At 41.3% G+C, this 24522-nt stretch overlaps 1 protein-coding gene across 6 annotated transcripts in view; it reads right to left on the reverse strand.

Annotated features, from left to right (window-relative positions):
• Positions 1 to 24522, reverse strand: part of SMC3 (structural maintenance of chromosomes 3) — a 406833-nt gene that overhangs the window by 202371 nt on the left and 179940 nt on the right. For all 6 annotated transcript variants that reach the window (XM_067782139.1, XM_067782142.1, XM_067782143.1 and 3 more), the window contains one exon: positions 11707 to 11846. In XM_067782139.1, the coding sequence (XP_067638240.1) occupies positions 11707 to 11846 (140 nt within the window). The remainder of the gene's footprint in view (positions 1 to 11706; positions 11847 to 24522) is intronic.

Raw genomic sequence — 24522 nt, forward strand, 5'->3', positions numbered from 1 at the left:
CTGTGATATAGACGTAGATTCTTTTTTTACCAGTGACACCTTAGAAACTTAGTTTTAAGCCTCAGTGATGTATGTATATATGTATCAGAGTAGGTTGATTTACGTGGGGGAAGGGTACAACTTGATTAAGGCCGGCTTTGGGAGTGGGTCGAAGCCACACGTTGCGCCAGAAGAAGGATTAATTGGCGGCTGCGTTATGAATTTTTCTTACGCCCACGCTCCATGATGCAGGCATCATCGGCGGATGCGAGCCTGTAACGACAGCCTTTGCACAACTACGGCCCTGTACTTGTATGACTGCTAAAAGTTATTTCTGCAAGTAAGCATACCAACAATATACAAACCGCCTCTAAATTACGTGTGTAGATGTGTGGGTATATGACTCATTACTGCACTCGACATGTTTGAAGGCTTCCAGGATGTTTGAGTGATTTTGAACTAAAAGAAAAATGGTTTGTCAGCAAACGCCAAACGGTAGTATCAGCAGAAAAAAATCTCCTATAAAAGGGCCACCATTCCGTTTTTCTTCAAGAAAAATCAAAGTTAAAGTGTCGAACGGTCGCATAATTTCGCTTGTGAAAGTGAAAAAAGGTGTAGTTTTTATACAGTGCCGTGAAGTACCGCAACCGAACGGGATTCAAGCAGTAGGAAACTACTGTCCCATGACCTGCCGCCACGGACAGTTACATCACAACCACTAACCGTCAAGTCAACCACCAATTCCCCGGTAAGTGAAACACATCCACCCCTAAAGTAACTAAATCTGATAACGAACTTAGTGCCGTTTTCTCAGGTGAATTTTAAAGGTTTTCTGCCCTATAAATGAAAATTTCGTTCGCCAGATAAACTTTGAAAGTCGCTTGAGAAAACGGGGCTAAATTGCTTCCCACCACGTTATGTACACACGTCTCATCTGTTGGTGTTTTCTTTTCAGGAACCTCGATTCCAGTTAAGTGCGGAAACGTTTTAATCATCGGTTCGAGGCACCAATCCACAAGCCGTCACTAACCCTAATCCACGAATGCACATACCTCAACACCACAGCACGCTATCCTAATTGCAAGAAACTGCAAATAACGTCACAAGATCACACAACCAGCCGTCAAAGACATTCATCAACACCACACAGGTATCCACAACCATCAGCGCAAGCACGCGCTCCGTAACTGCAACCACACCGAAACACAGATACCCATCAGCACCACATTATTGCGACACACCGCCACATTCGCAACGAACAGCATTCACTAACACTTGTATTGGAAACAACCACGCCAGTGGCTTGTAGCAACCAACGCAGCAACTCACCAGCAACCACGCCAACTGCCACACCGACATAACCACAGGCGATACCTTGGACCAACACCAGTCCGCACGCCAAACAACACATCCACAAGTAAGGCAACTCACCGAAAAAGGTAAAACCACACACCAAACCAGGTATTAGTGACCGAAACTTGTAAAAGGTACCGTTGCCGCAACCGTTCCGGTGGCCAACGAAACGCACATACACATAAACATATTTACCCCCTATCAAATACTGCCACAAAACAACGCATCACGTTACACCAAACCACACCACGTCTCATCACAATCATATCATACCACAACATATCACATTATATCTCAGTACATCACATCTCAGCAAATAATATCAAATAAGTAGTGACGGTGAGTAAAATCAGCCAGTCGCTGGTGCCGATTATTACATCAAACGGCGAGAAACAGAGGGCGAATGGTTAGAACATCGCCAAGGCAGAGAGCGTGCTCATCACCGCTCCGAATTCGCCACAACGCCTGGATCGGACCACTAACCGGAATGTTATACAGCACGGCGGCGACCGACGAACGATCAATGATTTGCCCTTTTTTAAAAAACCTTTTCTATTTATGATCATTTTATTACGTTTTTTTTTTAGTTTTTATGTAAACCCTACGTATGGATTTCTGTTTGAAGTTATCTTATTTTTAATTGGCGATTTATTTATTTAATATTTAGTTTTCGTTGTACGCCACTTACCCAATATTTACCGCAATAATTCAACCCCACTTTTATCACGATTTATTGGTAAACATCTGAGTTTGCAAAAATTGTTAATTTTGATATATATTTATTTTTTTTATTCTTTTATTTGGCAAGGTTTTAGATTTCTTTTTTTGAATTTTCTAAATTTTAGTTTGCAGAAAATCCTATTTTCTAGTGGCTTCTTCTGAATTTTTTTTTTGCATCATTTTTTTTTATTTCCACATTACTATTTGCTCTTACTCCTCGGAACTTTCCTTTTGTTTTCTCAATTCTTGACTTTTTATTATAATAATTTCTCGGCAACAAGAACACATTTGCACCGGTTACACTTCACGAACCAATATGTGATCATTTTGGTTTTCCTATTTTTTGCATTTTAATTTCACTTTTCTTGTGTTTATTTCTTTCTTTTTTTGTTCGGCCTATCATGTTCGCGCACCACTCGCGACAATTTTCACTAAATTTTCATTTTTTATTAAATATCCTTTTTATGAATTAGCAAGATCGCGATAAATGTACATGTGTATTTTCATTTGAATAAACCGGAACTAAAAGGTTCCATGCGGTGGCGGTACATAATAGTATGAAAGCATATAGAAAATTAGTGGGATTTTTGTTTTTTCTCTTTTCACTTTATTTTCAGCTCACATCAATCCAGCCTTGGTACCTAGTCTGCAGATGTGCGTGGCGAATCCACTGAATGGTAATATACATATTGTCATAAGCTCTCTACTCCTTTTTTTCCATTGTTCAAAAAGTTCGCAGTGTTTAAGCTGTGGTGATTCGACGGGCGAATAGGCTTTTTATATTATTTTGTTATTTTTAGTGGACTTATATTATTTTATTGTTTAGAGACCTTGTATGTATTCATTGGGGGCGAGCACTGGGGGCTCCAAGGTATTGGCTGCGGGTTGAGCCACCTTGTTTTACTTTGAAAAACTCCGCTTTGGGATAAAAAATTTAAACTATGTCTTTAGAATATTTCACTAACCAGTTGAGAATTACAAGCACACTCAATGGCTAATGAAACAAACGAACGAAAAATGTTCATAGTTTAAGTCACTTAAACACGTAGATATATATTGAATTGATAGGTTTTGGGTAAAAGGATGTTCCCTTAGGAACTTTAAATTTTTTTGTTACATTTTTATTAACGTTAAATTGTTTTATTTTTTCTTTTGTTTTTCTTGATTTGAATGCCGCCTTTCTTTAAGATTATTTTCTGAGGGGACGATCTCCTGTTAGCGTTAAAATGCGGGTTGCGGGTTGTAAGTTTTACTTACGCGAGGATTATAGCCGATTATAAAGAACACTTCCACTTGTTTTTCTTTGTTTAATTACTTTGAAGACAAAAAAAAAAATTCCACTAATTGACGTTTGATATGATTACATATAGAGATGCCAATTAGGCGCAAACATGCCGACCGCCTTGAACGACCGTTCAAAATTAGAAAAAGGTACAAAGTATTTAAAGTTTACATCAATAAAATTCAAAGTGAAAAAATGTCTGTTTTTGTTGGTAATAATGATAGCTTCGCAATAGGTCTTAGCAGCTCTCCTTCGGATGTTCGTACGTTGACAATTCGTACGCGATCATCTGAGCCGGTATAGCTGTCGAGAACTTGACCAAGTTTCCATTTAGTGGGCGGAGCGTTGTTGTCGTGTATAACTACGACATCATCTCGTTGTAAGTTTTGCGTTGGACGAACCCACTTCGATCGTCGCTGAAGATTCGCGAGATATTCGTCACGCCATCGCTTCCAGAAGTGCTGCCTTATTGCTGTGATTGCTTGCCACCGCTGATGAAGGTTGCCCTTGAAAGGTTCTGTGTTAAGCTCCGGCAACCCCTTTATTGGTTCGCCGATCATAAAGTGCACAGGTGTTAGCACTTCGAAGTCTTGTATGTCAGAAGGTATCCAGCAGAGTGGTCGATAATTGACGCATGCTTCCACCTCGGTTAGGATTGTTGAAAACTGTTCGTAAGATAGTACGCGGAGTCTAGTACGCGTTTTAAATGATGCTTTATGCGCTTAATTCCAGCCTCCCAATAGCCGCCCATGTGTGGAGCGCTTGGAGGGTTAAAATGCCAGGTGACTTGGGTGTTGGCGAAGTAAGATGCCAACTTGTCGTCGTTAACGCACCTTTCAAACGCGGCACGTAGCTCCCTTTCGGCACCGACAAAGTTCGTGCCATTGTCGGAGAACATATGCTGACAATGTCCTCTTCGGTTGGTGAAACGTTTGAATGCGGCGATAAAGCTTGCAGACGTGAGGTCTCCGTCCAATTCTAGGTGCATGGCACTTGTGCTCATACATATAAATGAGCAAATGTACGCCTTTGTTGATTTCCCTCCTCTACCATGAGTAAATTTTACGTTATATGGGCCGGCAAAATCGACCGCACTTTGAAGGAAGCATCGCGTACTCGTAACGCGACTAGGTGGTAGATTGGACATCTGCTGCTGTAGCGGTTTGCGGTTCAAGCGTTTGCATCGTACGCAATGGCGGTATGTATCTCGAACTGACGTGTCTCCAATGCGATGATGGCAAGACTTCTTGTACATCAGCTACACGATTTGCAATGAACGTTGCCCAACGATTTGGATTTGATTGCAGCCATGCTAACGTTATCGTTGAGTCTGACCACGCGTACAGATTTTCAACTTTGTGACCAAAACTTTGTTGAATTAGGCGGACGAGTTTAGCGCCTAGATGAGCTGCGCAGAGTTCCAGACGAGGTAACGAAGTTGTTTTTAGCGGAGCTACTTTGGGTTTCGCAGCAATGAGCACGACGTTTATCTCGTCGTCCGATGACTGAGTGCGGCAGTAAATAGCGGCTTCATAGGTAGCCTCTGATGCGTCAGTGAAAACATGGAACTCTGCGTCGGCGTAGCTATCTCAGGCGGAACTAACTCATCCCAATCGACATTACAATGCCAAATTCTTTGCAACCAAATTTTTGAGCGAATGGTGCATGGAGATATGAGGCCGAGAGGGTCGAAAATCTTGCTGGTATCGGAGAGGAAAATGCGCTTTGTTAATTCGCACTGAAGTGGCTCTATATTGAAGGCTATCGCAAGTGAGTCGGTATCCGTGTGCCAAATACATCCTAGAGTTCGGATATCACTTCCATCAGCCAAGAGATGAGACACCTGTGTGAACGCATGCGGCATCTGTTGTCTCAATGGCTCGCAATTTGTTGCCCACTTCCGGAGCTCGAATCCACACTGAGATAAGACGTGTGAGATGAAGCGCTGTCAGTTCTTGGACAGAGTCGGAGCCGGAGAGCAAGTCATCCATGTAAAAATCTGACGTAACGATATTTGCGATATTTTGATATAACGCGCCAGCTTGTTGTGCCGCGCGATGCAACGATTTGACAGCGAGATGAGAAGCGGATGCTACCCCATAGGTAACCCTTAATAGACGATAGTCGCGTATTGGCTGCGATGAATGCTCACGCCATACAATACGTTGATAGTCGACGTCCCGTTTATCGACGTAGACCTGTCGATACATTTTCTCGATGTCCGCAATTATACCATAGCGATGGGTGCGGAAGCGGACTAAAATCGGGAAGAGATCTTGTTGGAGCTGAGGACCAACCATTAGCGCGTCGTTTAACGAATGCCCTGACGACGTCTTCATTGACGCGTTGAATACTCAATGCATGCATTATAATTATATGTTTTTCTGGTAATGTTATAGTTGTTTTGGGTTTTATGTCGGTTGTTTATGTCTTCTAGCAGAGACGTGGGTGGTGCAGTCGATAACAGCCTTGTAATGCTAAACGTATTATGCCATCAACATAAAAGCTTTAACATAGTGCACTTTAACGCGAGAAGCCTTAATAATGAAAAAATGGACTACGTAAAATTTGTATTTGAGTCGTCTGCCGTTGATGTAATCTGCGTGACCGAAACTTGTTTTACACATGAATTGGACAACATTCATTTTAATATCAATAACTACAGGCTGACTCGAAACGACAGAATGCATAAGAGGGGAGGGGGTGTTGCAATTTATTATAAAAATACTATTCAAATGCAGCCAATATTAATATCTGAAGGCCCAGGAGTAGAATATCTAATTGTTAAGCTATTCAATAGATCTGTTAAAATGTTAGTGTCTTGCGTGTACAACCCCCATAAGTCTATAAGTCTCGACACATTCTTTTCGTCCTTAGCCTCGTATGTAGTAGACTTTGATTATTTCGTTATCTGTGGAGACTTAAATGTTAACTTACTTGTTTCTGATTGCTACAGTGATAGATTATTAGAGAATGTTGCCGCGGCTGGCCTTTCTTTTGTTAATAGAAACGTACCCACAAGATATGCCAAAAACTGCTGTCCTAGTCTGCTGGACTACTTTATTGTTTCTGATCGTAAAAGTGTTTTAAAATTTGACCAGCTTTCGTTCTTGTCTGACAATGACTTAATTTTTTGTGCCCTGAACTTTAGATTTGACCAACCCAGTATAGAAAGTACATATAGTTTTAGAGCCTACCGTTTAGTTGACAATAATGCCCTTTTCTCCGATTTGTCCAGTGTCGATTGGTGTGAATGCTGGCGTCTCCCATCTGTTAATGACAAGCTTGACTTTCTCAATAATAAAATAGTTGAAGCTTTTGACAAGCATGTACCCCTGCGAACCCGAAACGTCAAGTCCGTATCATGTCCTTGGTTTAATAACAAAGTTATAGCTGCAATAAAAGGGCGGAATAAGGCGTACTGCAACTGGAAGAAGAAAAGACGTAACTCGGACTGGGACTCCTACAGAAATGCGAGGAATCTCGCCACAAAGACCATTAGAATAGAAAAATGTAGGTATTTTTCATCACGTCTCGGCCCTGAACTTCCGCCTAATGTCCTATGGCGAAATCTTAAAAGTCTGCGAGTGTGTGGTAAAGATCTTCCTGAGTGTACTCTGAGCTCAACTGTCCTTAATAATGCGTTTGTTAGTAGTGCCGTATCTACTTTAAGTCCAACGAATGTTTTTAGTGAATCTGCTTGTTTTCAAGGTTTCACGTTTGAATTCTCTACGGTACCGGAAGCCGATGTAATAAGATGCATTCTTAAAATTAAGACCAAAGCAATCGGAGTAGATGGAATTCCAATTATATTGGTAAAAATGAATCTGCCTCTCATTGTCGGGACAGTTGCCCATATAATCAACCATTCGATAACAACCTCATGCTTCCCGGAATCGTGGAAAGTGGCCAAAGTTCGACCTGACCCCAAAAATAGAAAAGCGTTTTCCCCGGGAGATTTCAGGCCTATTAGCATCTTACCGATTTTATCAAAAGCATTCAAAAGCTTATTGGCGGAACAAATCAGGACCCACGTGTCTGTACACAATCTACTCTCGCCATACCAGTCAGGCTTCAGAGCTGGTCACAGCTGCTCGACTGCTCTTATAAAAATCTTGGATGACATACGCGTACCCTTTGACAAAGGCCAACTAACAATCCTGTGTCTACTCGATTTCTCGAAAGCCTTTGACTCAGTCAATCACACACTACTGTGCTATAAGCTACAAAAGTATTTTAGATTCAGTAATAATGCTCGAAAGATGATGGAAAGCTATTTATCAGGCAGGATTCAAATTGTTATGAATGGAACAGATGTGTCAGAGCCCATGGAAATAGTTGCGGGGGTTCTCCAGGGATCTATACTTGGCCCTTTGCTTTTTAGTCTTTTTATTAATGATGTGTTCAATGTTTGCAGATTTGTAAATATGCACGCTTATGCTGATGATATTCAGCTGTACTTGGCTGGTGACTTTAGTGCAACTCCTGATCTTTGCCTTAAAATCAATAGCGATTTATCGGCGATATTTGATTGGGCTAATAACAATGGCTTGTGCCTCAATGCTGGAAAATCGTACTGCTTGCCCATTGCGAAAAAGGATGCTTCGAGGCTTCAAATACCTAAAATAAGCATCGGGAACGCTGCTGTAACAACCGTCAATAAAGCTAAAAACCTTGGAGTTGTGTTGAACTCGAGCTCCACTGCGACCGATCATGTTAACACAGTAGTGGGTAAGGTATATGGGACTCTTCGTAATTTGAGGCAAACTGCGCCCTATACCCCTCTTCAAATCAGGAAAAAACTTGCCATCCAACTCATGGTCCCGATCATTATGTATTCTGAGTTAGTTTACAACAAGCTAGACTCAAGGTCGGCTCATAAAATTGAGGTTGTGTTTAATCAAGTTACGCCTTATGTTTATGGACTGGGCAAGTTCGACCATATATCAGCATCGAGAAATCGAATTTTAGGATGCAACATATTCGAATACCATAAGGCTAGGAGCTGCATTTTTCTTTTCCGTCTTATTTCAACAAAGACGCCGCTGTACTTATACGATAAAATAGTCTTTAATAAATCGACAAGATCATTAACTGTCCTATTTTTAACTACGTAGAGTCTACTAGGTTGTTTTTCGTCAACACCATACGTCTCTGGAATTCTATTCCTACTGCTGTAAGAAACTCTCTGAACCAAAACAACTATAAACAGATTCTTTATAGTTTTTTCTCTAGTGATAGCACTTGAGCTTTTTATCTATTGGCATTTTTGATATCTACATATTTCTCTATACTCCTTAACCTTTCTATTTCTACTTCACTCTCAGCTATTTTCTATATTTTGAAACACAGCTTAAGATATAGAACTATATATCTGTAAGTTAATTAGTATTATATAAACCACAATGGTTATGACATCTGTTCGTTGTACTATAAAAGATTTCATTATCTTAATGTACTAATAATTAAATTGCCTAAATAAATTGCCTAAAATTCGACCCTAAGCTTAGTAGTGGAACTTGTGTCTTTTACCACTGCGTGATGTGGCATATAGTATGCGGTTTGCGTTGTTGGAGTAGCTAGCTCCATATGACCCAAATCAAGAAGCTCCTTCATAAATTTACAGTACTCTTCGTGAAGGTCTTTGTCGGTGGCGAACCTGCTTTCCATTCGCAACAATGCCCGAACGGCTGCGTTACGTAAACGTACAATAAATCGGCCGTCAGTTGCGCGCTGTATTGTATCGTCGAATAACTTCTCACAATATAACTCTTCGGGCGTGTAAAACTTTCTAGGTGGTAGCTCTTCCAGCTCCCAAAACTTAGCGAGGAGGTCAGTTAGTTGCGTATTACAATAATGCGTTGAGATTACCCGCGGTTTTATTTGTGAGGGAGTCGCGTTCCCAAACAGCACCCACCCAAACACGGTGTTCTGTGCCATCGGAGTGCCATTTTCACCCTTTTTTAGGCCGTCGAGTAAAAACTTGTCCATTTCGTCCATGCCAATCAAGACATCTATCGGACCAGGTTTGAAATAGTTAGGGTCAGCAAGCGGTAAGCCACTGACATGCGGCCACCGTGATTCGGACAAGGCGTTTGTTGGTAGGTCGTTAGTAATTTTAGATAAAATAAGCGTACTCACGTGAAATTTAGAGTTTAGTGACTTTGGCGCTATGGATAACTTGACCTCACCCTTTGTGCGACCTCCTTGTACGGATCCAATACCCGTCACGCAAGCTGATGACGTATTTCGTGGTAAACGAAGTCGTTGAACGCAGGGGTCCGTGATGAACGAAGCATGTGAGCCGTTGTCGAACAGTGCCCTGGCTGACTGCCAGCGGCCGGAGTTATCTTGCAATAAAATGTCAGCAGTAGCTAGTAATACTACGCGTTCAGCATCGGCGTAGTGCGACGTTACGTTGTTTTGGACGGCATTTTGCATAGCAGGAGCTGCCTCGTTTGTATTGAGACCAGCATGAAGAAGCGTGTGGTGGCGGCGTTGGCATATGCGGCACGATGACGAGCTGCGGCAGTTAGCGAAAACATGTCCTTTACTAAGGCAGTTTAGACATGCACCATCTGATTTGATTGTGTATAGCTTTGCTCTCGCGTCGAGTTGGTGATACGCATAACTTTATAGCGTGCTGTCAGCATATCCCAAGCTTCACTGTAGTTGCTGTCGCTTACAGCAAAACTACTAACTAATTCCAATGCTTCACTATGTAAGCAATTGCGCAAGTATTGCAACTTCTGTCCGCCCGACAAACTTGCATTGGAATTCACTAGTGAACAGAATGCGTCATGAAAAGTGATCCATTTTGTTGGATCGTCACTAAAGGATGGTAACTGCAACTTCGGTAGCGGCATGCGTGCAGGTGCAGTCGGAGTTACTGTAGGAGTTGGTTGCTTTTGTGGCTCAAGAATGCGCTTAAAATTTGATTTAGCGATCAAATACCACTCCTCACCTTGAATTCGTGCCTGCTCTTCTACTGCTGTGTTTTCGTTGCCACACGACACCTCCACTTCTTCTTGTGCTTTGCAGAAACGTTCCCACTGGTCCTCTAGCAATTGCAAATATGTGGTTGCAGCCTCTGCATCGACTGCAAGCGAATCGGCTTTGCTCGATTGCAAATGCCGCTTTAATGCATTTAAAGCAGAATCGCGAACTTTCAACGAAGACATTTTTTATTTGCGGGTTTTTATGAAATGTTTTAATTAAAGCGATGTGGACTGTATTTTGCGGAAATATTGCGCGATCCGGGTCGATGGACCAAAATGTTAGCGTTAAAATGCGGTTTGCGGGTTGTAAGTTTTACTTACGCGAGGATTATAGCCGATTATAAAGAACACTTCCACTTGTTTTTCTTTGTTTAATTACTTTGAAGATAAACGGAAGTAGCCATTGACAGCTGACAGTCAGTGCTGCCAATGCCACTAATTGACGTTTGATATGATTACATATAGAGATGCCAATTAGGCGCAAACATCTCCCATTAAGTTTATTTTAATTTCATTTCAACCTTTTTGTTGTTTTTTTTTTCAAACCTGTTTTTCATTCATTTTATTTATTTTTTTATCTGTTTTCATTCTTTTTCTTCGTTCAAATACATTGGATTTTGTTTATTTCAATTTTCTTTTTAATTGGTTAAAGGTATTTCTAAAATAACTTTATTGTAAGGTCATTTTAGTTTGGTGGTATTCTTTCTATTTCTTCTGTTTTTTGTTTTTTTTTTTTGATGCTTTTTAATTTCTACATAATTATTTTGGTTCAGGGTAGGCGTAAGTAATAATAAAACAGATATACCACTAAGCATATGTTATAACTGAAATTGTTGAATAAATTTTAAGGACAACGGGTATGTTTCCTTTGGAATTTTTTGGTTGAAGTTACGTTAGGAAAAATGCAGGCCCTTTAAGTCTCCTTCGTGTTAGTGTGGGTGTTGCCCTTGCGGCATACTAGGAATGGGGGAGGTGTTGCAACCGGACTGACAGACGATGATTTAGATCAGACCACTACAGACGGACGAACGTTAGGTAAAGGGAACTCCACTCGGTTACGGAGTCAAAGTGGAGTTCAAGGTTGTTCATGCCTCATGAACAAGAGGGGTGGGATGACTCCACCTGAAACGGACGGCCTTCTACCGTTTTCCTTTGTTTTCTCTCCATTGTCTTCTTTCCTTTTTTCAGATTTCCTTTTCTAGTCCCTGTTTTCCACAAATAGGCATGATAATTATAATTTTGTTTTTGTGACTGTGGGTCGAGGAAGGTGGCAAGAACCGCGCCTCAACACCGACGAGCCTCAGACGGGCTACCAGCATGCCAACCCGCCACCCTTCTCGCCTCGGACCAAACAGTTACAGTACACATACTTACTGGAACACGATTATCACTATTATCGAAAATTATTTCCACATATGCTGAAATCACCCTAGCTCCTGTTCCTTCATGCAGAAGTGCTTGCCTTTGCTCGGGCCGGAGATGAGTAAATTCGTCACTAAGCACAAACTGTATTGCTGAAAAATAAAATAAAAATTATGTTATACTTCATTAAGGTTGCTTAATTTACATACATATATGAAGCTTTAGGCCTTAACAGCCGTATTAATAAATAAAAGCTTTTATACATGTGGGAATACCACAAACAATTTCACAAATTCACAACTCCTAATATCAGGGATCCACACTGTTATTCCTTTTATAATAAAAGTCCTTCAAGGACAATTATTTTCGGTATTCAAATTTTTTAGTTCGAAAAAAATTATTAAATCTTTCGGAAAAAAATAAGAATTCCGAAAATTATTTTTTCTGGAGGATTTTATAATAAAAGGAATAACAGCTTGGGTTCCTGCTAATGTCCCTAAGTGGGGACTCTTAATATGATATCTTCTAGGATGTCCAGGCTTCTGTCTATTCAAACAGAGACTGTTAGTTTAGAATTTCGTTTCTCACCATTATGAGGAGTACTCTCGCTTCACTGTTTAGATGGTGCTCTGGTGACTTACTAATAGACTTAACCGAAATTTAATTGTATACAATACCCAGCGTCGTTCACCACTCACGTTCCCGAAGATTATCGAACCAATCGTAATTAAATTGTTTGATACAACCGGCCCGTTTTCATCTTTGTTGGCTGAATTTGTCGACATCACGAAAAGCACCCTAACGCGCCGAATGGTTACATCTGGACTTCTGGACAACCGGCATTTGCTCGACCGAGGCGTAAATGAACTCAAATGAACCAAATTCGAAGAACATTTAAAGAATGGGTGAACGGGTTTCGGTAAATTGTGGCCAACCGTCAAATCATTTAAAGAAGTGTAACCTGTGGGCTTCGGTAAATTGTGGTGAACCGTGAAATCATTGTATAACCCGACAAAATACAATGATAAAATATCCATCGCATTTGGCGATAAAACTCCGTCGGACTCGAAGAAAAGCAAGATGGGCACATAAACACAAGCACGACGTGTCAGCCATTATCATCACCCCCACAGAGGTTAAAGAGGGTCTAGACAGTATATGCCAATACAGATACGCTATGAGGGATTAAGCTACCAGACTCACGTTTGTCGTTGGAGTCTCTTGTCATCCTAGAACAATAGAAAGTGGAAAGGCTAATTCCACTACTAAAGCTTGAAAAACAAGCTAGCGATGGTGACTCAAAACGACCGATGTCACTCTTTTCGACAGTACCGATGACGTTGGGATACGTCCTGCTCCCTAATTTTTCTGCGAGTCATCAGAATAGCTTCCGAAAAATTCACAGTACTACCACAGCGCTAAGTCCAGATAAATTACGAGCTGAACAAGCCAAAACCCCATCACAGGAAGTTTCTCGTGGCAATCGACTTATCAAAAGTTTTTGACACAGTTAGTGAAAGAACTCTTAGAAAAAGCATCGATATCGGTACTCATATAAAATACTCGGAGCAAAGTATCGATATCCGAGTGTATTTCTCCCATGAAAAGCTTCCCAGTGAAAATTAATCTGCTTGCAGATGCCGTTCGGAATGGCATAAAATATGTAGCAGGACGCAAATCGGAAGATTAGCTGGGTCTAAATCTTCTCGAAGGTAAATCGCGTCAAGAATTTTTTAATTATAACCTGTCTCTTTAATTAGATGTCTGTTTGGATGCCTGTATCTTAATTAGATGTCTGTTGGCATGCCCAGGTTTCTATGTATTTAACAGAAACTGTTTGTTCAGCATATCATTTCTCTCCCTAATGGGGAGTACTCTCGTCTCACTATGTAGATGGTGCTCTGGGGACTTAAGAAGACAGCCCGTATCGGTTCTGAGAGCGGTATTTTGACAGGCCTGTATTTTCTTCCAGTGAGTAACCTTAACTCTCGGCGACCACAGCGGGGACGCGTAGCGTGCAAACGGCCGGACAATTACTTTGTAAGTGTAATGAGCGTTTCTTTATCTTTACCCCAAATGCTGTCGGCAAGAAATCTCGGAATTTTGGTACGGCTCTGGATTCTATGTACAATTGATAATTTATGGATCTATAGACTTTCAATTTATATTTTTTATTTATATATTTACATGATCTCTTCCAGAATCCAATTTTCTTGGCAATTTTAACAACTATATATTCAATATGATCCTTAAACTTTAACTTGTTGTCAATCTTTTCCCCTAAATACTTAAATATATGTATTTCCTCTATTTTTAACACGCTTTTATTAGCTTGGCCTGTATGTAACGGAATCTTTGAGCTTAATTTTCACCGGTTTCTAGAAGGCTGATTAGTTTGAAACTTTGCATACGTATCAAGGCTCGATGACAATGCATTAATGTGATGGTGCGGTGAAATAAGGTCAACGGTAATAACGTCAATTGGCCTTATTACCACTTAGAATGACCATCAGTTTGATTGAAACTTTGCACACGTATCCCCTCACTAGGGTAGGCACCTTGTCGTTGGTGTGAGGGCTTAGCCGAACTCCATAGCGCTCGACTATGAGGCGGAGCTGTTTAGGACTGACATCTACGCCGTTTCGCCTCATACGAGGGCGGCGGGATGTCGGTGACCAAGAACTGCCAACCCCCTAACCCAGGGTGTTACGCGGACCGTGCCTATTGGACGATTTGCAGCCAGGGGATAAATTCGGCTGTATTCGAACGGAGCCTTCCCGATACCGGGCCACCTCGGGAAGTATTAATGGCCTTACCACAGTAAGGGGCGCTGCTGTGGCGTACGGTTCTTTCCCCGTATATAATACTGGACCGCTGAGCCCGCCTTGTCGGGCAGGTGGTCGTACGACCAAGATGAACGACTCATTACCTGACTGTAATAAGGACGATGTAAAGAGGAGGACTGAGTCGCAATCCAAGGACGACAAATACGAATTAAACCATGCGTCGGACTCGGGGAGCGAGAGTGGTGCTGATTCAATGAACTCCGTGTTGGAGAAGCACACAAAAGAAAACGGGGTAGAAGAGTGGAGAAGGGTACGGAGCAGAGGAAGTAAAAGAGCTCTCTCGCAGTACCGTGCAGCACCAAGAATTGTACAACGCTTGGGAGCAGTGGTCGACCCAACAGAAGTGGAGATCGAGCGCTTGGAATGGGCCCATGAAGCGGTAGAAGTAGGTCGAAGGCAGTTCAAAAGGTTTGCTGCGAGAAACCCTTGGTTCTGCAACCGGTACGAGGAGGAAGAAGCGTCGAATGGCAGAATGAAGAGGCAACGTTCGGCGGAAGGCGACAAGCCTGCTTTCAAGAGGCAGAGTCCTTTCGGACAAATGACTACTGAAAGGTGGAGATCTGTGGAAAGGGAGCTTATTAGCTTAATGCTTAAGATGATGCGGGAACAACCAAGTAAGCCCCTTCCAACCTTTGATTCTGGGGGATGGTATAATGGTGTGAAGATGATAGCGTGCGACAACATCGCGAGCTTGCGGTGGCTGGAGGAAGTGGTTCCAAACCTCCAAAGGTAAGGCACGAAGGCGCGGTTTGAGGTGGTGGATAAAGCGCAAATCCCCACGGTACCAAAAGTTAAGGTGTGGATACCATGCGTGATGAAGTCGGAGGATACACTGCGACTTCTGCAGAATCATAATCAGAACATACCGACACAGGATTGGAAGGTACTTACTGTATCTCGGCCTACCGAGGATGGTCAGTTCTACATCTTCCAAATAAACAAGCAGGCGGAGGATATTTTGTACACGCAGCTTGGTAAAATGTCCTTTGGCACTGGCAAAATTTACATGCGACTCAGGAAAAGAAGTCCCGAGGATAAAAACCCTAACACGCTAGAGGTGGGCGAAGTCGAAAAGGACCTAAAAAGCCTAAGGGAAAAAAGGCAGGTGGAGGTCCCCGACGTCACCACGAACGTGCTAGAAGAGGACCAACCGATAAATGGTGCTGTGACTCGCACAGAGGAACACCCTGCACAACAGTCACGAGAGGCTGAAGGGGGCCTCGAATACTCTAAACCAAAAGGGCAAGGGGAGGACGACGACGTCAAGACGAAGGTGCTGGAAACAGCCCAATGGTACTGCGAGTCCTACAGATAAACCTCCAACACAGTAAAGTGGCGTCGAGCGAACTCCTCCTAACGCTTGATGAGGGTTAGTTTGACGTGGCGCTGATCCAGGAGCCGTGGCTCTCATCGGGAGGAAATGTTTCTGGACTTAGCGCACGCGGGTTTGGCGTTTACTACGCGCAAACGGAAGGACGGGTGCGAGCTGTAGTAATGGTAAGGAAACAGCTGCATTCATATATGCTGCCTAATTACACCACTGAGGATCTCGTAGCGGTGGCCGTTGAGCAAAAGAATAAGCAGGTATTTATCCTGGCGTCCTGCTACATGGCCCATGCTGCGGAGGTCCCACCGATGGAGTGCAAAAGGCTAGTACAGGAGGAAGGGCGCAAAGGGCGGTTGGTCATAAGCGCAGATGCAAATGCGCACCACAATGCGTGGGGAAGAGCAGATACGAACGAGAGAGGCGAATCTCTGTTTTGTTACATCCTGCAAACCGATCCGGTGACCGATACCAAGATCGAGTGGGCAGTGAAGACGTTTTCTAAGTTTAAATCGCCGGGCCCAGATGGTATATTCCCGGCCATGCTACAAGTCTCAAGTAGGGCGGTCGTGGAATGTCTTAAAATAATATTCGATGGGTGCATACGACTGAATCATGTACCGCAATCTTGGAGAACTGCTCGTGCAGATTTTCTACCAGAGGCGGGGAAGATCGGTCACATGTATTCCAAAGGCTATAGACCCATTAGCTTAACATCATTTCTGCTCAAAACCTTTGAGAGGCTGATAGATGTGTACATAAAGGCCAACGTGGATGAAAAGCTGCTCTCCACAACACAGCATGCTTACACCAAAGGCAAGTCGGTAGACACCGCATTGCATAGGGTGGTAATAAGCATAGAAAAATCCGTGGAATATAAGGAGTATGCTCTAGGAGTCTTCTTGGACATTGCCGGGGCTTTCAAAAATGTTGCAAAATGGGCGATTATGGATGGTCTTAATTACATTAAAATACATCCTGCCTTAATCAGATGGATCGGCTGCATGTTAAATTGCAGAAAGATTACATCACAATGGGGATTGTACGAGGCCACGAAATCAGTGGACAGGGGCACGCCGCAGGGAGGGGTGCTATCACCTCTGCTGTGGACGCTGGTCATCAACCAACTGCTCAGGCAATTCGATGAGGGGCCCGTAAAACTTACGGCTTACACAGATGACGTTGCAATTGTCAAAAGTGGAAAGTGCCTTCCAACGATTAGTTCTTTGATGGATCGGGCGCTTCGCGATATTCATACCTGGGCATCTAATGTCGGGTTGAAAGTCAATGCGGAGAAGACGGATATGGTCTTGTTTACAAAGAGGTACAAGGGCCCAAAATGGACCAGGCCTAAGTTAGGAGGAGAGGGTCAAGAAGGCCTCAACGGCACTCTATGCATGTAAAAGAATGCGGGGGTGTACGTGGGGCCTATCGCCCTCTCTTTTTCATTGGGTTTTTACAGCGATTGTAAGCCCTATTCTATACTATGGAGTTCTTGTTTGGTGGAAAGCCACACAAAAAACAACATACCTCAAAAAATTAGAGGGGGTATGCAGACTATCGATGCTTAGCATCACGGGAGCCCTGAAAACAACCCCGACGGCTGCACTGTATGCAATTTTGCACATCCCACCTGCAGACCTGGTAGCAAAGAACAAAGCGTTAACGACCGCAACCAGGCTCGGTGCTTCGGGGCAGCGTGAGCGCCGACCATATGGCCATAGTAGTATAGCGTCATCAATCACAAGACGAACAGACTACATGATTCCCTATCTGCGCTTCGAGGGAGATCTTAAGGCCACAATAGAGGTGGACGGTTGGCGCAAGAGTGCGCAAATGGCGGACGAGGCGATACATGTGTACAACGATGGTTCCAAAGTAGTGGAAGGAGTAGGGTCTGCGGTATACTGCGCTGATCCGGAAATAAGCAGATCCTACAGGCTGCCGAATTACTGTAGCGTTTTCCAAGCGGAAATATTAGCCGTAACCAAAGCAGTAGATACCCTGGAAGAGAATAGCTTAAGCTGCAACCGTATTAACTTTTATATTGACATTCAAGCAGCAACTAAGGCAATAATCTCGCATAGCACACCATCTAAATGCGTGTTAGAGTGTAAGCAGTCTCTGGAGAGAATCGGGACAGGGAGAAGCATACATATATATTGGGTCCCAGGGCATATGGGAATAGATGGGAATGAAAAAGCGGACGAACTAGCTAAAAAGGGCGCATCCCTTGAAGCTTGCTCCGTAGATGTCCCAATTAGATTGGGTGAGATTAAGCGAAGGCGAGAGGTGCACATGATCGACCAAGCGGGAAAGGCGTGGGTTCAAGCGCGGGGCTGTAAAGTGTCGAAGATTATGTGTAGGTCTTACAACCTTAGACTAACACAGTTACTCCTATCATTAAAAAGAGAGGACTGTAGACTCATGACGGGTATTCTGACTGGACACTGCCTTCTGGCGTCACATGCCTTTAAACTAGGCTTGGTCAGTGATAGCAGACGTAGGAAGTGCGGGTTGGAGGAGGAAACGATCGAGCACGTTCTGTGCTCGTGCCCTGCACTTGCCAGGCTAAGACTCCAGCTATTAGGAGTGATACAGCTGTCAGATCTTGAAGCAGCAAGTGGCTTAAGTCCCAGGAAGCTTCTAGTATTTGCCAAGAGGACGGAGTTATTTTATAACATAGGATCTGGTTTTTGATAGGGTTTTTCAGTTTGGTCGTTAAAACAAACTTCTGGTAACACTACGGACTCAATCAGTCTATGTGAGGTCCTCATGGACCGGCCAGTTCAACCTACCTACCGTGCACACGTATCAAGGCTCAATGACAATGCATTAATCTGATGGTGTGGTGACATAAGGTCAATTGGCCTTATTATCACTTTGAATGGCCATAAGTTTGATTTAAACTTTGCAGACGTATTGAGGCTAGATGACAATGCATTAACGTGATGGTGCGGTGACACAAGGTCAACGGCCATAAGGTCAATTGGCCTTATTACCACTTTGAATGGCCATAAGTTTGATTGAAACTTTGCCCACGTATCAAGGCTCGATGACAATGCAATAATGTGATGGTGGGGTGACATAAGGTTAACGGACATAAGGTCAAGTGAACTTATGACCACCCCAAATGGCCATAAATTTGAAACCTTGCACATAATGCGAAGAACGCATTCCTTTATTAATGATAGAATGGGATGCATGGCACATCTACGGAAGAGCATACTGGAGCCCTTTTTAACACGCTTTTATTAGCTTGGCCTGTATCTATCTATGTATCTATGTATCCATGTATGTACATATATAACAGAATCTGGAGTAGAGGCGAGAGCTCCGGTAACGCAGAGCTCCGAACTCCGTTGCACCTTTTGAAGCATTTTAAGATAGGTACTTTTAGCTAGTGCAGGCCACCAGACCAAGGCACCATAAATAAGAATCAAGCGCACAACGGCTGTGTAAATCCAGTAGCTCACCTTAGGGGAGAATCCCCAGGAGGTGGTAATTGCCCTCTTGCATCGCTCCACTATATGGTCACTCCATAATAGCTTCCTATGCAGAATGACTCCCAAATACTTCACTTGATCGCTAAACGCTAAGAACGTACCCCCAATTCTTGGCGGTGTAAGATTTGGTACTTTGTACCTCCTCGTGAAGAGGACAAGCTCGGTTTTATCCGGGTTGACTTTCAATCCTGTGGCAGGTTGTACTCCTGGAGCAGCTCCAGGATGTCAGCTGGGTCCGCTGGCGTCACTGGAACTCAGGCTCTAGCCCCTGGTCGTGAGGAGATATCACGCGCCTCCACTACCTTGAGGCGCGCGCCCGGATATACCACCCCTATCAGCGTGACGGCGGCCCTATAGAGGCTTACCGACCTGGCGTCGTCACAGGCAATTAGCTTGACATTGCCCTGAAACCACCCTGCATCGGTGTAAGATGACGGTGGACCAGGGTTGTCTTTCTTAATCTTAACGACCACCGTAGCGAGCGCGGCCTCGATCCACTTCCACTGTTGTTTCGGGATCCTGCCATCTTCGCTGCTCTTGTCTATAATGCCGATAATCTGCCGACCCTTGGCAATTTCGGCGAAAGACCGCGTCCAGCCCCCTGCGTCTTGGCCCTTTTCGGTGCCGTGGGGTTGGATTCATCCATGGACCGCTGGCGTTTCGAGGTTTCATCACTCTCGACTAAAACTTTTAAAATTACTTGAAACACACGCTTTTATAGCTAACCGAACTAGAAAATAATTTTCAATTAAAAAGAGTTTATATAAGAGTAGTAGAAGGTCAAATAATCATTTATAGTTAATCACCTCAAAATAAAATTATAATAAATTTTAAGTTATTAACAGAATAATTTAATTCACAGTAAAAAGCGTGGGGTGCTTGATATTGAATGTTTCAATCATTCTATTGGCAACTATCTGAGAGGAAAGATATGAAATGTAGTCAAATGCACCCCACGCTTTTTAATCTGAATTAAATTATTCTGTTGATAACCTAAATTTTATTATAATCTTATTTTGAGGTGATTAACTATAAATGATTGTTTGACCTTCTACTACTGTTATATAAACTCTTTTTAATTGAAAATTATTTTCTATTTTTTAGTTCGGTTAGCTATAAAAGCATGTTTTTTTAGTTTTTTTAAACTATTATTTATTGTATTCATAATTTCTAGATCAATTTTCGGCGAATCTTTATTAATCGTTCTCGATATAATCATAAAGTTTGCTTTGTTAACATTTAACTTTAGCTTATTACTGAAAAGCCATCTGCATAGTGAATTAAGATCTTCTTGCATTTTACTCTTAGCTAACGTTAAGTCCGATTCACATATTTCTAGTCAGGCATCATCCGCAACCAACCTAATTTTGCTGTATTTCAATGCTAAGGATATATTCTTAATATAACTGTTAAATAGGACTGGGGCCAATACCGATCCTTGTGGCATTTCTACAACAACCTCATCCGAGACCACCGATTCTATAGCCGTTCCTTATTTCCGGTTTGTTAAAAAACTCTTAAACCATTTCAGCTCAACATAGTTTAGCGAGCATTATATTTCTATCTATTGTTTCAAAAGCTCTTTTTAAATCAATGAACACTGCGACTATAGTTTTCTTCTTTCCAGTTCGATATGACATAATTTAGCGCAGTTTTACAGGAGTGCCATTCTCTGAAACCAGATTGTTCTTTCATAAGTATTTTATTATTTTCAAGGTAGCTAACAAGTTGATTTTTTACGGCTAACTCTAAAATTTTTTCTAAATTTGGCAATATGTTACTCGGTCTCAGATCTTCCGAGCTGAATTTTTTACCTTCCGAATAGGTACTATTGTTGATATTTTCCATCATTCAGGCAATATTCCAGCTCTGAGGGATTTATTTACAACTTCGGCATAGAAATGCCCCATATAGGATACCGAATCTTTAAAAACTCCTTCAGAAAGAAGGTTTTTCCCAACCAATTTTATTTTGAAATCGGTTAACTATAATAGACTATCAATTCCTTGGTTAATCTTAACAATACTATAAAAAAAAATGAGTTTAACGCTTTAGCTATATCCTCTGGGGTTTCATAAGTAATATCCTTTACAATTACCGTCTGTATATTGTCTTTCACTTCAGTTAAGTTAACTGCTTGTTTAAGATGCCTCCACATTGATTTGCTATCCGAACTGTTTAAGTCAAACATATTCTCCATAATATGGCTTAAGACTCAAAAAAAATAATGCAAAAGAAAAACTACTAAGAAACTGAAAAATGCATTGTTTATCTTTAACAGCTGTTTCTTTTTTGAGTCATAAGCCACATTTTCATAGGCCGGATCACATATACTTAACTTTATTCTTTTTTATAAGCTTTTTATAATTCTTCTCTACATTGTTGTACTCTGTGCACAAAATCGGGCCCGTAACTGGTATTTTAGCTTGTTTATTTCGGTCAATTCGTGGTCGCACCACTCATTTCCCAGTTTTACGCTTTTGCTCGGTCGTTAATACCCCCATACAATTGATTAGACAAGTACTTATCTAATTGACCATGCCATCTACAATCATGCCATTCAATATACTAAAGTCGCAATTTCTTAATAAACTTAAAAGGCTATCAACAGTATAATTCTCCCAAGACGTTGAGGTAATCATCCTTCGCAAAGGATGTAAATTATTAACTTTGATGGAAAATGAGACGGTTTCGTAATCGGAAATTCTATTATTTAGTAGTTTTACACAAGACTGTATGTTGGCACTTGTGTATAATAGATCGATTTTTGTTTGTGACGTCTCTGTAACTCTAGTATTAAAATTTATCATTTGATTCATAGCGCAACGAGCGAAAACCTCATTTAATTTACAGCTATGAGCGGAAGCTACATTTAGGTTTATATTAAAATAACCAATTAAAAGGGAATTGGTGTCACTTTCATAAACATTATCTGGTATCTAAGTAATCCAAAAATTTATTATGGCTAGCGCTCAGGGAATGGTACAACACACCAATTTGCCATTTAAAATCAAAGTTTTTTAATTTGATTATTGCACACCAGACGTTTTTTTCTATGGATCTATTATAGCTTACTTTAAAATCGATTCCTTCTTTCAAAAGTAATACAACCCCTCCTTTGTGCCTGCTATGCGAATCGCAACGAACTGTTTTATAAAGAGCAATATTTATTTCCCCATCATTAATATCTGATGTTATGCTAGCTTCAGAGCACAATACGACGTCCGGATGTACTTCTTCTAAAAGCATTTCAAGTTCCGCTTTATTAGCTAACAAACTACAGTTATTTAAATAAATACATTTTAAATTAAAAGCGCTTCTTCCCAGTATATTACGTTTTGGTTGCTAAAAACCAACTCTTTGCTTCTCCAGTTTGAGTTTTATTTGATAAACTAGACAATGGATACTTATAATCATAACATTATCAGTACATAACTTGAATTCTAACTGGTTATTGGCATTCAAATAGTTTCCGCATTTGTTTAAAGGTGCACTCTCTTTACATTCCTCAACTTTATACTCCCCTAAACACTTGCTACATTTTTGTTTGTGAGTACAATTACTTGCTATGTGATTAAATCCCAAACATTTATAGCACCTTCTGACCGTTTGCCCATCGTAAACTGGGCGTCGATCCCAACCAACATTAATTTTCCTGTATTTCAAAGCGTCTTCAAAATATTTGTGCTCTATTTCAATTATGGCATTGATATGTACAGTTCTGTTATCTTTCTTAGAATGGATAATTTTTACACATTTCAATTTGGCCTCTCTCCATACTTCATTTTGAGCAGCAATCTGCTAACTATTTCTTCCGGACTAATATTAGCAACAACAATTTTTGGGCAATGGACTTTAGGTTCAGCAATATTATAGGTATTTTTATCTAATCTTTCAGTTAGGGCATCTTTTATTTTATTTTTATCATTGGCTGACTTTGGACTTATGATCATTGTACCATTGTTTTTATTTACTACCCTTCCTATATTTAACTGAGAGGGGTCTATCTTGTTCAAGTCTGTTTTGGTTTTCTCTAGTGTTTGCTTAACTTTTGGTTTTATTACAACAGGAGCAATCCTTTTTGTAACACTCGCATATGAAAACGTACCACTTGTACCGGCAATTTTATTTTGGTTGGCAACCTTTTTCGCTTATTATGTCTTCCTTTTGTTTAGCAAACGACTCATTTGGAAAACTCACTTTACTCAACTTTTCTTTATTTTCTTTGCACAAATTTTCAACTCTTTTCATTATATATGCCTTCTCTGCATTTACTTTGCTTATGTTTTCTATTACCCTACTCATTTCTTTTTCAACATTTTTTCAATCTCGGAATTCTATTCCTTAAGATTTTTTTGTTTTGTTTCCGATATTGAAATTATTTCTTTAAGAGCCTCATCGACTTTCGCTATGTACGTAACACAGCCATCGCACATAAATCTAAGAAAAGCGCAACCTACTAAGCCTTGCATACAATAATCATCTATTGATCTTAAACATGTAGACCATCGGCACTTGGTAAGGTATCGGGAAGAGTATCGATACATTACTGAGTACTTGGAAAAAAGCACCGAGCACGAATTACTCGAGTATTTTTTGGAAAAGTATCGATACTACGCACTCAATACTCGTATCTTTGTATCACTAGGCGTGAATTCAAATAATTATTCTTACTTAAACCGGTGTAAACTAAACCCCGAAACAATTCTATAGTTTTGTCAATTCGAAGAGAAAAACTTCAGGATTTCCATCTGCATTTGCCTATGGATGTAAGGACGCAAGATATGATGATGATATTGCTAACTTATTTGATGAATTCTTTCAGTCGACCTATTCATCTGAACTTTTTCAATCAGATCTCTATCCGTATAACTTATACAGTTCTAATTGTATTCAAGATCGTGCCATAGACATAGATACTGTTCTCAAGAGTCTTCTGGAGTTAAAATTATTTACACTATCTCTGGAATCATCTTTATTCTCTTCAATTTGGAAAAATCGTTTATTATTCCCTTACATAAGAAAGGTAGTAGGTCCAATGTTGAGAACTACAGGGGCTTAGCTAAACCCTCGGTTATTCCCAAAATTTTTGAAATTCAATATCTAAGTAGTTCTTTATTATCACCCAGACAACATGGTGTTGTGCGTAGAA

The sequence above is a fragment of the Eurosta solidaginis genome, chromosome 4, assembly GCF_040869045.1.
Source record: "Eurosta solidaginis isolate ZX-2024a chromosome 4, ASM4086904v1, whole genome shotgun sequence".
Classification (NCBI taxonomy): domain Eukaryota; kingdom Metazoa; phylum Arthropoda; class Insecta; order Diptera; family Tephritidae; genus Eurosta; species Eurosta solidaginis.